The sequence below is a fragment of the Passer montanus genome, unplaced genomic scaffold (assembly GCF_014805655.1).
Source record: "Passer montanus isolate IOZ18808 unplaced genomic scaffold, ASM1480565v1 scaffold40, whole genome shotgun sequence".
In the NCBI taxonomy this organism is placed as follows: Eukaryota; Metazoa; Chordata; class Aves; order Passeriformes; family Passeridae; genus Passer; species Passer montanus.
The window spans coordinates 5,675,425-5,690,180 of NW_024368819.1; the positions used below are offsets into that span (position 1 = coordinate 5,675,425).

At 43.7% G+C, this 14,756-nt stretch overlaps 2 protein-coding genes across 11 annotated transcripts in view; one reads left to right on the forward strand and one right to left on the reverse strand.

Annotated features, from left to right (window-relative positions):
* AGPAT4 (1-acylglycerol-3-phosphate O-acyltransferase 4) overlaps nt 1-5,616 on the forward strand; it is a 72,744-nt gene extending 67,128 nt beyond the window's left edge. For all 4 annotated transcript variants that reach the window (XM_039719021.1, XM_039719019.1, XM_039719023.1 and 1 more), the window contains one exon: nt 2,965-5,616. In XM_039719021.1, the coding sequence (XP_039574955.1) occupies nt 2,965-3,056 (92 nt within the window). In that variant the 3' untranslated portion in view covers nt 3,057-5,616. The remainder of the gene's footprint in view (nt 1-2,964) is intronic.
* Nucleotides 5,617-6,760: 1,144 nt separating this feature from the next.
* Nucleotides 6,761-14,756, reverse strand: part of MAP3K4 (mitogen-activated protein kinase kinase kinase 4) — a 68,362-nt gene continuing 60,366 nt past the window's right edge. For 6 of the 7 annotated variants that reach the window (XM_039718882.1, XM_039718881.1, XM_039718879.1 and 3 more), the window contains 4 exons: nt 9,267-9,389; nt 8,622-8,728; nt 8,237-8,416; nt 6,761-7,299 (listed from right to left, as the gene is read on the reverse strand). In XM_039718882.1, the coding sequence (XP_039574816.1) occupies nt 7,279-7,299; nt 8,237-8,416; nt 8,622-8,728; nt 9,267-9,389 (431 nt within the window). In that variant the 3' untranslated portion in view covers nt 6,761-7,278. Of the gene's footprint in view, nt 7,300-8,236; nt 8,417-8,621; nt 8,729-9,266; nt 9,390-14,756 lie in introns of those variants that run through there. The other variant, XR_005628616.1, reaches the window with a different exon arrangement.

Consider the following 14,756-nt stretch of genomic DNA (forward strand, 5'->3'; position numbering starts at 1 on the left):
GGCACAGGGCCAGCAGCTACATTTCAGTTCTGGGCGAGAGAAGTGTTCCCTCTGAAGGGAGTGCAGTAGTGATGGGCCAGCTGGGATTCCATGGGAGCTGCTGTGTGTGGGCTGTGCACTGTGTGGCTGGGATCACAGTGTGACCTGGGCAGCAAGGCTGGCAGTGCCTGCAGGCTGACATGAATGGAAGGTGAGGAGAGGACACGCCAGCAGGGTTGCAATAAGTTTTACAACAGGATATAAACCACATGCAGGATTGTGCCTGCATCAATTCTGCCTTTTGGTGGAGCTGCCAGATAGTCTGGCCTTTCAGCCTGGTGCCTAGAAATTGGGGGATTTGGGGTGGGTTGTTTACTTTTTTTATGTGAGTGTGTTGGTTGTTTCTTCACCTTCATAGTATGTAGGATAGGCCCTCGATGGAAATGTCTACCATTCATACAGTCTTTAGTTGTACAAATCTCAATTTCAATGCATAACCTATATAACTCAAGTGCAAACTAAATGTGGGAAATTTTTATGCCCCTGCCTGCTGTGCTGCTTACAGCATGTGCTGTGTAGTATAAAGGCAGGGCAACAGATGAGAAAAAAATCCTGAGCTGTAAAAGAAAAGGTGGAAATCCTTTGAGCTAAGTTTTGCTGAGGGATGAGATACTACATGTGAAGGTGGTGATTTTCTTGGAGCTAAAATGTGTTCCAAGAAAGATTACACTCCTGGCTCTCTTGACTGTGGCAGCTCAGCCCTCCTTGAGCCCCAGCACTCGAGCAGGCAGAGCAGGTCCTCAGCAACCTCCTGCATCTTTAGGATGCTGAGTAATGGGGGACACAAAGATGCAGGAGCTCAGTTACCTCAGTTTGCTGTGGAGTAGTGCAAGGATGCTTCAGTCAGTAACTTCTCTCATGCACTTCTCAGCGTGGTTTTAAACCCTCACAACTATGAAGTGAGGCACTGCTGATTAGTTACTGCTTGATCTCCCTTTCTCCCCTTTCTTGAAGTAAAAAGCCTGAAGTCCCCCTTACTACAGTTGTATGTAAAACAGGGAGTAAATAGCTCCTGAAATATCAAGGTATCTCTCAGGTCTGCCTTGAGGCTCCAGGAGAGCTGTGGCGAGGAGGCAGTGCAGGCACAGACCAGGGAGGCAGCCCAGCCTTGCCCCACTTCACTTCCACACGCCTGGCAAACATGGGCAGTCCTCTTCTCCTTGCACCCACCTTCCCCAGGGTGCTGAGGGCTACAGGGTGAAATGGGGATAGAAGGCAGTGGCAGCTTCTGCCAGGGAGCAAAGGACAAAAAAGGACATCTGAACTGCTGAACTAGTTGGTTTTTGTGTCCAGGCATTCTTGGAACTGGATGAAATCCCCAGTATGGTGTGTGGCTGCTGTAACAGCTGCTCTTATTCATGCTCTGTGTCCATCTCCAGATGCTGCTTCTATCCCTTGTGGTTAAAAAGCTTAATGATTTCATGCTTGCTATTATGTTATGATCCCAGACTGCAGGCTACACGTTGGATCTTTCTCTTGTGTTCCCCAGCTCATGGCCAGTTAAATGTCAGAGATGTTTTTTTCTTTCTTGTCTGCCTATGAGAGTGAAGCCCTTTGCCCGTCTCAGTGGCGTGTGTTTCTGTTCACAGAGTGACAGGAGTGTAAGTGACAGTGAGTGCCCTCAGAGCCAGCTCCCTTTCTGGACTGTTCACTGCACATCTGTGCCTGTGAGAGGGCCCTGCTTTCCTGGCATCCACAAGGCCTGAGGGCAGCCCCATGGGCAGCCCAGCTTCCCAGTGTCCAGCCATGCTGTCACATCACACGTGACTCATCCCTGGCATCCAGTTACCACTTGCACTCTAAAAACTGCCAGCTTACTGTCAGACTGCACAGCAGGAGTCTGTAGTGATGGCTCTTTGCTGTCCCTGTTGCTGTGCCAAGTAGCAGCTGGAAAAGCAAGGGCAGCAGTGTTTGCCAGCTGCCAGCCCCCTCCTCTTCCAGTGCTGAAGAGCAGAAAATGCCAGGACACGGCCTTGGATCAGCCCTGCGGTTCACAAGGGATGTCTGGGAGTGGGATGAAACCTCTGGATTCTCTTGGTGATCTCAGGCACTGACTTAACCATAAAGAGTCTTTTGGCTGGTGAGAATTTGTCCAGAGTCATCTTAGAGAAGTAAAGAGTGATGGGAATGAGACATCTAGAGACCTCACCTGACTGTCACCATCAGTCAGACAGCGGGATTTGGAGGCTTAGGGGAGGTTTGTGGCTTTCTTAGTTTTGTTTGGTTTGGGTTCCTGTTTTTTGGAAAGCATTCTGAGCAGAGGGAAGATGTTTGTGACTTCCTAATAGGTTTAGGCCTGAAAGAAGTGTGGCAGTTCTGAACGTGTAGAGTAGCTGGGCAGAAGCTTGAGGAATAATAGATTTTGGGCAGCCGAGCCCCTTTACAGAGAAACCAAAAGTGTGAGGGAAGGGGTTTAGGTTAAGTTGCATTCAACTTAGTCACTTTAAGTGCTACAGATAAATAAATAATCCTTGCACATGGTAAATTATTACCACTGAATCATCTATAAAAGTCTTTTAAATTCATCTGTTTTCTTGTAATGGACTTTTTCATGAGCTACCATTAACAAATACCACAACTTACTTTTTTTTAATCAAGATCTGAAGTTCCCTTGCGCTTGCTTGTGCTCTTTCAGACGTGGGGCTGTTAAAAGCCAGCAGAATTCCCTTCCCCTGGCATGCAGGGCTGTGCGTGCCTGTGCCTCTCACACCCATCCTGGCTCCTTGTAGCCTCTTCCTGTTGATGGGAGGGGATGTGTCCAGCCTGAGGCTCTTCCTTCATGAGATGCCATAAGCAAATAAGTTGATGTGGAGGTGTGGGAGCATCTGCTGCACCTTTCATCCAAGGTCTCTTTCATGATGCTGCTACACCAGTAGAGATTTTCAGGCCATGCCTTAAGCACCTTTAACTGTGTTTGTTTTGCAGCTTCTGTTGGTGTGAGATGGATGATCGGGGTTACAGAAATTAACAAGGGCTCCACCTATGGCAACAATGACAACAAGCAGAAACAAAAGTAGCACCTTCAGAGACTGCTTCAACCCAAAGGGAACAAACACAACTGCTGAAAACTCTTTAAGTGCATATCACGGTCCTTCAAGTGAGAGCAGAGGATGAGTAATGGCCGTGCATATCTGAATTTGTGCTCCTGTTGTTTTTCTCTGGGGTTTGGGCTGGATGACATGCTGGAAGGATGCACTCCTTCGTATACTCTCAACAACAGGTTTGCACATGTGTGGTTGGTTTGTTTTCCTATGAAGTGTCTTAAGTTCTGAAGAAAACAAAATAAATTCCAGCGTGCTTGTATGAAGAGACTCTACCTGGAAACTAACCAGAGGTGCAAGCTTTAATGTCAGAAGATTGTTACAAGATGATTAAACTTGATAGTTGTGTAGCTCACACAGTTTAACAACCATAATCTGTCAGTGTTTAAACACAGCACAGCGGGATGCTGTGCTTGGTTATAGCAGTATTGGACTGAAGCAGCTCTGCTGAACTGGCAGAACTACTGTAGAGTTTTTGTACATCCAGAAGTTACTCCCACAGTGTGCACTACATGGGCCCTTCAAAACTTCAGCCAGACCCTGCCTGGACATCCAGACACTGGAGCCTGGCAGTAGCAGAGCCTGGATCAGAATTTGGCCTTGTGGCCTGAGCAGAGCTAAAAGTTACCCACTGCCCTCTCTTTCCCCAGGCCATGCATCCAAGGTATAGCTGAAACCTGTAATTCTTCAGAGTAAATGTCATTTTTAATTTGGAAAACTTGAAGTAGAAAAATTCCTTTTGGCTCTAAATGCTACTTAAAATTCCAGGCCGTCCTAACAATTTTGGAAAGAAAATGACTGGGCATGTTGTAGTGAAATAATGCCAAATGTGCATTACAACATATGCCCTGTACCCAGACTGTTGTGACCCTAATTTACCTGCTTGTCTGTCTTTTCTGATAAATTAGTTTACTTGGTGCCTCATAACAGTCAGCCTGAATTAGTAGTAAATTATTTTCTTCTGGGGAGGAGGGGAACTAGGAGAGAGACCTAGGACAGTGGGTATGGCTGATTTATGTCTGTCTTGATTTGACACCCTTTTGAATTAAATGAAACTAGAATGAAGCTCTGAGGAAAGGGGGTGGCTCTGACAGTCCTGGTACTGATCTCAGGACAGCTGCCTCCTGTTTTTAAACTTAGAGTTATGGATCTGCAGGTTACTATAAATAACTTGTTTAAAGCAGGGGGGAAAAAGGAAAGGAGGGGACATTAACTAACAGCAAATATGATTGCAAAAAAAAATCCCAATTTTTAAAGTCTACAGATCCTGACACTGAGCAGTGGAGGTTGTGATTGACACTTTCAAAGACAGTCCATATTCACTCAGCATAGAGCTAAGCCATGATAGTCTTTAGTGAAGAAAGTGAGTAGTCCTACTCTACAGGTGGTAAAAAAACATTGTTCTTGTCATATGATAAAACTGAGGCCAGAAGAAACAGGCTAATACAACAATATGAATCATTCCCTGAAATGTGTATTTGCTATTCAGTACATCAGATAATCTTGAAACTCACCTTTTTAATATGCAGAACCTAAGAAGCAGGTGAAGTAGTGCTTTTAGCATGGAGCAATAAGTGAAGTTTAGGGATAGTGCAGGCAGTAACATTTACAACGTGAAGGAAGGCATAGACAGTGTGAGAGACTGCTTTGGGAGGCTTTTTGCCTCACACATCTTGTGTACACATGCATTCCCTATGTTCTGAAGCTTTCAGGAGCAGGTCAGATGGGCTCAGATGTTTTTAGAGCCCAAAAGTAGAAAACACTGTAATGTTTACAGTGCTGTTTAATAAAGCACATGCCCTGCACTCTATTTGCTGTAACACTCTTAACAGTGAAAAACTGAGTATTGCATCTGTAGTAATGATCAGGCACAGCCACAAGCCAGACCTGAAGCCACTGCACACAAGAGCTGGAAAATGGGTTGGAGGGGAGAAAGGAAAGGCCTCTCCAGGGTAGCATTTTACTGTGAACATTACCTGGCAGGCCCAGTGGCCTTTTCTCTGGGTGATGGGTGAGCAGTTCTGAGCAGCAAATACATATTCCTGGAGTGACAGAGGCTGTTCTGCCTTCCTGAGAGCCATGGATTTAACATGCAGTGAGGAAGACATTTGGCATTCCTTATGAATCTTAGTCCTTCCCCCTCCAACTGCATGCAGTGCCCTTCTCCCAACGGAAAGCACCAAACAAATAAACAGTTCTGAAAGAGTACTGAGGTGATTTCATACCCGTGTCCCTGGGACCAACTCTTAGAACAGGCTGATGGCCAAACATGCCACTCTGGATCCATCCTCCCAAGCACTTGTGCAAGTCCTGGCACACCACTGAGGCCCTTCCAGCACTCACTGACAAACAGAGAAAGCTCAGTGGTCCTTGCCAAAGTTAAACTTCTCCAGTTCACTGTATTTAAAGAATGACATAGGTTATTAGGAAGCAGTGTTTGCCCCTCATCCCCACAAGCAACTGTATGTTCTACAACTGCCTTAACAAAATTAGTCTTAATGTTTGTTTATACAAAAATAAAAGTATAAAAAGCTAATATGCAGTGAATGAGTTTTCTTTTGGTTGGCAAGAACAAACTGGTAACAGTTTGTCACCTTTATCCTGACTTGTAAAAGCTGCCCACTGTTCCTGTTTGTGTCCAAGGGCACCTGAAGCAAGGCAAGTGAGGACACAACTCACTCAGGTACTTCTGTTACACTGCAGAGTGAAGCACACAGCAGGCTGGGGGGGACACTTTTACCTCAGGTACTTTCATAGTCCTTTACTGAGGATGACAACATACCTCCTATCACACAACTGAAAATAGAGCACTGAAAAGAAGGGAAGTCTTTGTTTAAATTTAGCATTCTGTTTTTTGAGAGCGTTAATACCTGCACAGGTGACATGCACAGCAAGGCTCATACTTTTCTAGGTAGAAATGTCAGATTTTGTGGAACTTCCTTGACAACTCACCCCACACCTGTGACTAATCAAGAATTTGTGGATTAAGATTAGAGACAAGACACCAGGTTATAAAACCAAATACTAGAAGCATTTTAAATTACCTGTTTTAAATCTAAAGCTGTAACAGGAATATATAAACTTGCACTAATGTTTACAAGTAACAGTTTTAAGTCACCTGTTTTTAATAGCAAGGAAAAAAAAATCAACTAGATCATACATTGCAGACTATATCTTCCAGTTGCTAACCACTTCTAATCTCTCTTCCTTTTCTGAGGCTGATGACAACTGAGGTGTGTGGTGGGGAAATGAAAGCCCAGGATCAGAAATCAGTTTTCAGAAGGTAACAGTAGGTTCTTGGTTTTGCCAAACAGAACACAAGAATCAGCTGGTACAGATCTCTTCTAGAAGACAAAAATGTCATGCAGAGCACTCCCTGTTCACAGTGCATACATCCAAGAAGGAAGGTATCCCTTAGATAAAAGGCAGTGTCAGGAATTGCCCATCACCCACTTTTCTCAGAAGATGATGGAAGGGGGAACCTTATTTCTCTTACCTCTTGTGTAAGAAACATCTCACAGTACTCATCTTGAAACTTGACACAACACTGACTACTGCAATACACAAGCAGCTTATTCCAGTTAGGTCAGCTTAGCAGTCTTATCCCAATGTTGCAAAAAAGTTTAAAATGTGGCACAGTCCCACATTTATTTTTGGAAGAAAAACCCTTCACCAACATCTCCTAAAATAAACCATTTATTGAGAAAAACCTTTTTTTTTAATTTCATTAATCAGCCTTGTGCATAACAAATCCGAAGCTTGCCAAAAACAAATAAACAAAAACCCCAGTAAAAGTTCACAGTCAGTGCACTCAAACAGATTAAAAAACAAGGTCCATAACGCCTGATAACACTACAGCATTTTTCTGAACCTAGAGAGTTCAAAAATACTACATATTAACAATACAAGTTCTCAGTCAAATGAGAAACAGGAGAAGGAACAAAAAGGGTATGGTCCATATACAGTAGTAATGGCACTTTCACTGATACATGCAGCTTCTTCCAACTTGCGGACACGTCACGTGAGCAACATGTGCCAAGTAAAATGTACAGGAGCAGCAGAGGAAGTGACACTGTCACTTGTGCAGTCTTCGTTAAGGTCAACTTTTATACTGCTTCTCAGCACAGTCTATGTAAATATTACATACAGTAGTGATTTGAATCTTGTCAGAGTAGAAAAGGCCAGAGATTGAGTAACTTCATTCTTCGTCTGTGCAAACCTGTGAAGGAAGCAAAAGGCAATTACTTCAGCATTTTCCTCCTGCAGCAAGATGATAATGGATCCATTTCTTTAGCACCTTCACCTGGAAGTTTTCTCTCCCTCATCCACAGTAATGCATTACAAGTGTTTGCATGGGAGTACTGACATTCCCATGTTACCATGCATCCTTAAGGTGCCTAAAGCAGTGTCCACCTCTGATGGATGGGATCTGCTACAGCTGCACTGATGAGGAATGGGTGATGATGCCAAACACACTGCTACTGAATCAGAACACCAAAGTGATCAACTTTATGCTGGAAAATGAGACAGAATTCAACAAAAACTGCTGCGCTCCTACTCCTTCATAAAAGAAGTTACAAATACAGCTCAGTTTGTAGCTGTGAATGTTTGCCTGTTCTTAAGGAAAGCATCACACCACAGTTCATGCAAGAACTGCAGCCTGTTACAGCAGCTGCCAGATAAAACATTCAAGTATGACCTTAACGTTACGTAGGAACTTAAAAGAAAAGCAGCTCTTTGCACAGAAGAATGGGAGACTTCTTGTGTGTGGTTTCACTTTTTATGGAGGGGTCCTCATCTCTAAAAACCTGTGCATTTGTACTTGCTGAAGTTTTTGCTGCAAAGCCCTTCAGATCCAATTAGCTACCACTGAGTTGGAGCCTGACTTGTCTTTTTAACATAAAGACAATGCATTTCAAAACAGCAGTGAAAGTTTATTGCATGGTGCACACCACGTCCTATGGTCACATGCTTGCTGAAAGCAACACATGTGCTGCTGGAAAATTGCCAATCCATTTTTCCTGGACAGCAGCAATTTGCTAGCAGCCCCTCACCATGGTACCAACCTCTGTGGCATCACTGAGAGCAAAGAAGCCAAGTAAAAGCTGTTCCCCATTCCCATCTGCAGTTTTTGTAGCCAAAGTCATCAGACAAACCTTGACAAAAGGATGATCGAGAAGCTGGCTGGCCGTCCACCTCATCTTTGGGTCACTTTCCAAGCAGTGGCAAAGGAAGTCTTTCCCTTCTGGGCTCACTTTGTCAGGAATAGGAGGTTTATGACCCATCCCCACTTTATACATGATCTGGAAGTTGTGCTCATATTCATGCCAAGGCCTCTGCAACAGGTGACAGCATTGCTAAGTGCAAGCTTTAGTGAGTAACTTGCTACCCACTAGAGCATGTATTTCTGTGCTCCAGGAAATGAAAACCATCCCCGTCCTTGCAGACATGAGTGTGACAAACTGCTGAGAGTGGGACCAGAATTTGCAGAAAAACTGCTGGGAACAGTTTGCTTTTCATCAGCACATGAAACATCCCTACCTTGCCCGTGACCATCTCTATGACAACACAGCCCAGGCTCCAGATGTCTGCTGCACGTCCATGCCCTTCTCCTTTAGCTCTAGTGATTACTTCCGGAGCCATGTATGCTTTGAAACAACATATATGATGCCATCAGTTCATACAGCAGAAGGAACAGTATACATCAAGTGACTGACTGGGTAAACCAAATGCTTATTTAAATACCCAATTAATTACTACTTAGGTTTTCTTGCTAAGTTTTGCCATTTGTTGGTTTCTTGTTCTTTGACATGTTTTCAGCACAACTGTCTTTCAGCCTGAAAAGTGATATTGAAAATGCTGTTACAGTACATGCTTTCAGTGACTGCCATTTTCTGAAAATCTATTGGGCAGCTGTTTAGTGAAGAGTACTGTTTCAGTAAGGCTGCAGAGAAAAATACAACCCCAGAAAACACATGCTCCAGCATTTCTGAAGTTACAGACAAACACGATTTTAACTCTCACATTGTTATTCACTTATTGTTTTGGCTTCTGGATGTAAAGCACAAAACTAGCTAAGGTAAAATCAAGTTTCCCTGAAACACATGGTTTTACTCCAGACTTCTGGCAGAGATATCTTCCTTTATGGTAAGTAGACAAGCACCTGCCTAGCACAAGCTTCCTCACCTGCAGTCCCCAAGGTACTGTTCACTTCTCCAGGCATTGTCTGGGTATTGTTCTTCAGCTTCACTGAGCAGCCAAAGTCTCCTAGTTTAATCAGTCCAGATGAGGTAAGAAAGATGTTGGCTCCTAAGAAACATAAGGAAATATGGACACACTTGTTTAAACCAGAGCTGAATTAAGGTCTTCTCAATAGCCTTGGAAGTTGCAATGGATAATAGCTTCAATTCACATTTAGATCTTTACCTGTGAATTAAGTGTGGAATATGACAGCATTAAAGATGTTCTGATGGGTTTGTGCTAACATGAAGTGTACTGGAAGTTGACAAGTGTTCAAACAAAAAAAAAAAAAAAAAAAAAAAAAAAAAAAAAAAAAAAAAAAAAGGAAGTATGGCAGGCAAATTAAACAGCTTTCCATATAAGCTCGTTACAAGAAATTACTCCTTCAGGAATGCCAATGCTTCTCCTTGTGAGCATTAAATGCAGAAGGAGAAACTGCTTCCTGGCAGAGGCCATTGCTGTGTCCCTCCCACTAGTATCTCTTCAGTTTTCCTGAGTCAAGACAGATGATATCACACTTGTCAATAAAAATAGTGTAACAGGATGAGGGAGGGAATCATCCCCCTGTACTCAGTTCTGGTGAGGCTGCACCTCAAGTTCTGTGTCCAGCTCTGGGCCCCTCACTACAAGAAGGACATCGAGGTGCTGGAGCATGTCCAGAGAAGGGCAACAGAGCAGGGAAGGGTGTGGGGCACAAGTCCTGTGAGGAGAGGCTGAGGGGGCTGGGGGTGTTTAGCCTGGATAAGAGGAGGCTCAGGGGGGACCTTGTTGCTCCCCACAGCTGCCTGAAAGGAGGGTGTGGCCAGGTGGGGGTCTGCCTCTTCTACCAGGCAACCAGGGACAGGATGGGAGCAAATGGCCTCAAGCTGCACCAGGAGAGGTTCAGGCTGGACATCAGGAGGAATTTCTTCACTGAGTGGTCAGGCATTGAAACAGGCTGCCCAAGGAGGTGGTGGAGTCACCATCCCTGGGAGTGTCCAAGGTACAACTGGGCATGGCACTCAATGTCATGTTTTAGTTGTCTGACATTGTGGTGGTTTGTCCAAGGTTGGACTCAATTTTGGAGGTTTTTTCCAACTTTAATGACCCTGTGGTCACAGTTGACTTGCAAAACAGAGTTTAGAGCAATGTATTACTTATACTACCAAGTGCCTACTCCTGTGCCACTTTACTTCCAGAGTAATTTTTGGAGGAGGACTACCATTAAAATAACTTGCTATACTGGCAGCTTACACTAGAACAAACTTCCCTAGCATAGTTAAAAATCTCCAAGGGGGATCTGCAAGTGGCTTCAAGTCAGTTGCTCAACAGAACAATACAAAATAAACCAAGTGGTCTTGACAACCTTTAGTTTTCTTTCACTCAACATCCTGCCAAATTATTCGTTTTGACAGCAACAGAAAACAGGCAGAGCAGAAGGAGCTCCTTATATGAGGCCACATTCTGGACTCTGCAAGTGTCACAATGAAAGCACAAGTAGGTTGCAACTATCACCTGGCAGAAATAGAGCTTCAGCTGTGGTCTTCCTTGAGGAAAGATGGATAGTATGCACAAAACAAACTGCTCACCTACTCTAGGAGTAGGCAGACAGTGGGGATTTCACTACACATAGCCTCTTCCCATGTCTCACAAAAATTCATTCAAAAATGGCTCATCTCAATAGAACCTTCCAAAGTTTCTCACTTTTGTTCCACCTTGAGCAGTGCAGAAATTCTTGGCTGTTCCTCTTTTGTTTTAGTCTTAGTTAATAGCCTTTTCCCATTCACTTGGTTGGGCATCCCCAAGATATTCATAAAGAATACAAAGAATCCTCAAAAAGCTCAAGTCAAAAAAAGGCAGTGCAGGTCAATGATGCTAAAACCCTGCCCATTTCTCAAAGGACTGACTACTCTGACAACAGTTGGTAACTATTTAGTCCAAGAGGTGTTACATAGAACTGCAATGGATGGGTGAGCAAAATCACTAACAGAAGTAAATTCCAACCTTTAGTTATTGTAGACTTTTACAAGTCCTGAAAGAATTAACATTCAGGGAATACAACTCAACTCCACATTGAGTGCAATGATTTTCCACTTCTGGCATTCAGATGCTTGTACATCCTCCAGAATTCTTTCACTGGATTCTGCAGTTTGCCATCAGTGGGATCTATGTTCAGAGTCACCCTGCAATCACAGGTGTGTGTACTGGAGTTGAGTAGACCAACCCTCAGCTCCTTGAATGAAAGATCCAGAAAGACACAAAGCACTACAAAAAGGCTGCTTGATGAGACACTAAGTATGGGCAATGCATTAGGAGAGTGACAGCTTCTTCCTTTGAACTGTCAACTGCTTTTCCAATGTTTTCAAGCAGTTGCTTGTCAGATAGATAGCAGGTGCACTTAGCCTAAAAAAAGAGCTTAGGAAAAATAGTCTTCACTAGCAAACACTTTTCCAAGGATGTTCTGGAAACCTGTGTTTCCTTTCCTCAAGAAAGCAACATGAGAATTTCACAGAAGTTTCCAACTACTACTGTGGATGGAGCCTGGCAGTGCTGAAGTGCAAAAACCATCTCTCTTCTGGCAGAATTTAGGCTACTGTAATAGTTTAGTTTAATACAGCTAAAAACCTTCTTCCAAGGCCTTGCAAACTAGACTTTATATCTTTAAATAAAGACTAATGACAATTTAGCCTAAGTATTTCCATGAAAGCTCCTGTGAGCCCTTCTCCTGAAAGCCCTTGGAACTGTCAAATTGCATAAAGCACTGAACCAAAGTTTCAGCAAGAAGCCAGAGAAGGCACTTGAAGACTCATGTTGCAGACACTGATGTGGTATCACTGGAGCCTGTTTTGCAAACTGCTTGTTCAGAAACCAGACTGTAGGAGGAGTCTTTGAAAGCAGTAAATGAAACCTGCACAGATGCAGCAGGACCCGTGCAAGAAGAGCAGACAAGAGATCAGTACTTTGAAGATGCTTTTTACCTTTGACATTTAGCACTGCTGGGAAGGTAACAAAACTCCTACACATCCACATGGCTAACAGGCAAAATAAAACCAAAGACCATGAGTAAAATGGCAGAAATGGCCCCCATCTGTTCCTTCTCTCCCCCTACACATGCACTGTCTGAAGCACCATCACTGGATGCACTTGGCAGAGGCAGGAGTTGCCCAATTGTGCACAGCCTTCCTGCTGGTACAACACAGATCCTCCTGGGCACACTATGAAGAGACAGTGTCAAAAGCCACACTCCTGCTACAGCAGCCAAAACCTAAAGCATTTAAACTCAAGTTTCATGCCCTGTACCTCTGCCAAATCAGCCACATAGTAAGAACAGTGAAAACTGCACTAGCATGATAATCCAAAGCTTTTGGTGGAAATCCTGTGAGTCCATGGAGCAGTACAAAAAGCCCCACTAAAGGCTGTGCTGTAATTCCAGAAAAAGAGGCAGCTCAGACTCAGTGCTTAAGCAGTGCAGCAGCCAAATTCATTCAAGAAACAACCAGGCAAAATGCTACCCTTGGATGAGAAAATCAGCTTCCGCATACTCTTTTTCTCAGTCTCTTAGAGAACATGATACATGTGGCAAAATGCTACCCTTGGATGAGAAAATCAGCTTCCGCATACTCTTTTTTCTCAGTCTCTTAGAGAGCATGACACATGCTCACAGTCTCCTGTTGCAGTTTTCCAGCTCTTGCTGAATGACATTCCTTCCTTTGTGCTCATCAGGAAGACAGGATAGCAGAAGTTTTGAGCTTCACAAGGTTTTGAGCTAACAACAAGGTTACAAGAAGACAATAAAACAGTAGCAGTTTGATGAAGACTTTTTTGTATAGAGCATCTCATTTGAGGTTTCTGATTTGCTAAAGCTGCAGATACAATCCTTTCATTTTTCTGTATTCATCCAAGGAGTCTTCAAGAACATGCCCTTCTCTCCTGAAGAGACTCCACCAGGCATGGCCTCATTAATTCCTCTCAATTCAGCACTTCTGAGATCACACCTTGAGTGCTGTGCCTTGCTTTTAGGCTCTCCAGCACAAGAGAGACAATGACACACTGGAACAAACCCAGGACAGTGGTGTCAAGATGTTCAGAGGGCTGGTGCACCCAGTGTACAAGGAAAGGCTGCAAGATCTGTTTGCTCAGCTGGAAGAAGGGATGCTCGGGGATGTGTGTGCAGGGGATTTATTGCTCCTTTCAGCTGTGTAACGGGAGGATAGCAAGACTGCAGAAACAGACTTTTCCCTCAAAGGCACACTGTGAAATGGTCATGCATCAATGGACACAACAGCAACCTTTGCAGATTCCAGGGAGCTATCAGGAAAAAGCTTTTCACAGTGGGGATAGGTCAGTCATTGGAACAGGGCATCTCCATCCCTGGAGATACACATATATCTCACCTCCACAGTGTCCTGAGCAATCTGAACTGATCTGACATTGGATCTGATACTAAGGCTGGCCCTCTTTAGGACAGAGGGCTCAGAGATGTCCACAGGTTTCCTTCAGCATTAAACATTCCATCATCCTGCATCACTGACCAGAACATCTTCCTTACAAAGTGAAATAACTCTAACCAAGGAAACTGGGCTTAGCCACAGGAATTAAAATTCAATACCCAGAATAGAGATTAAAAGAGTATCACAAGAGACTATCTCCTGCTGCAGACCAGCACCACCTGCTTTTCACAATGATGCAGAGAAAGCAAAAGCAGTGCAGCCAAATGTAACAACCTGCTGACATAACCCTCCATCTGCCCTCACCACCACAGGCTGAAAAATGTTTCTGGCAGTTGTATCTTGCTTTGTCTTTTACCCACATAGAGCTGGATGCCGTAACAGCATCTGAAAGACAGAGGTGGCACAAGGGCACACTACTAACCTAAAGTCTATTTTTGAGCACAAGGTACTTGCAGACACCAAGTATAGGTATCTTGCAGGATACAGATAAACAATCATTATAAGAATTGCTTATCTGCTGCTAAAAGAAATAGATCAACAGTGATGTTAAACAAACTGGCCATGAGAGATCTAGTGTGATCTGACAGCAAGATTTTCACAGGAAAGTAGTTTTAACAGTCTGAATGTCATTCTTCCCTATCAGAAAAATAAGAGTACCAGTCTATCCAAGAGATAAAATTAAAATTAGAGTGTTCTTTACTGCTGTTAGCCTGAAAACTTGGAGATGCAATGTTAGCATAAAGGAAGTCAATGAGCAAAAGACTTCCAATGCATCAAGTAACCTTTACAAAAATACCCTCTGTGGTCTGTCTTTATATTCTGTCATGGAGCTTCAGGAAGGTCTATACACAGAGGTGCCTGTAGTGACCCTCTGTTACTCTCAAGAAACACTCCAACATTTGACATAAGGAACCTGCTGCAACAGAAATGCTCTCAGGTAACATAACATTACAGTTCTGTTAAGCAGCTTTTCTCACTCCATGCGTTTCCCCGAAGAGCAGAAGAC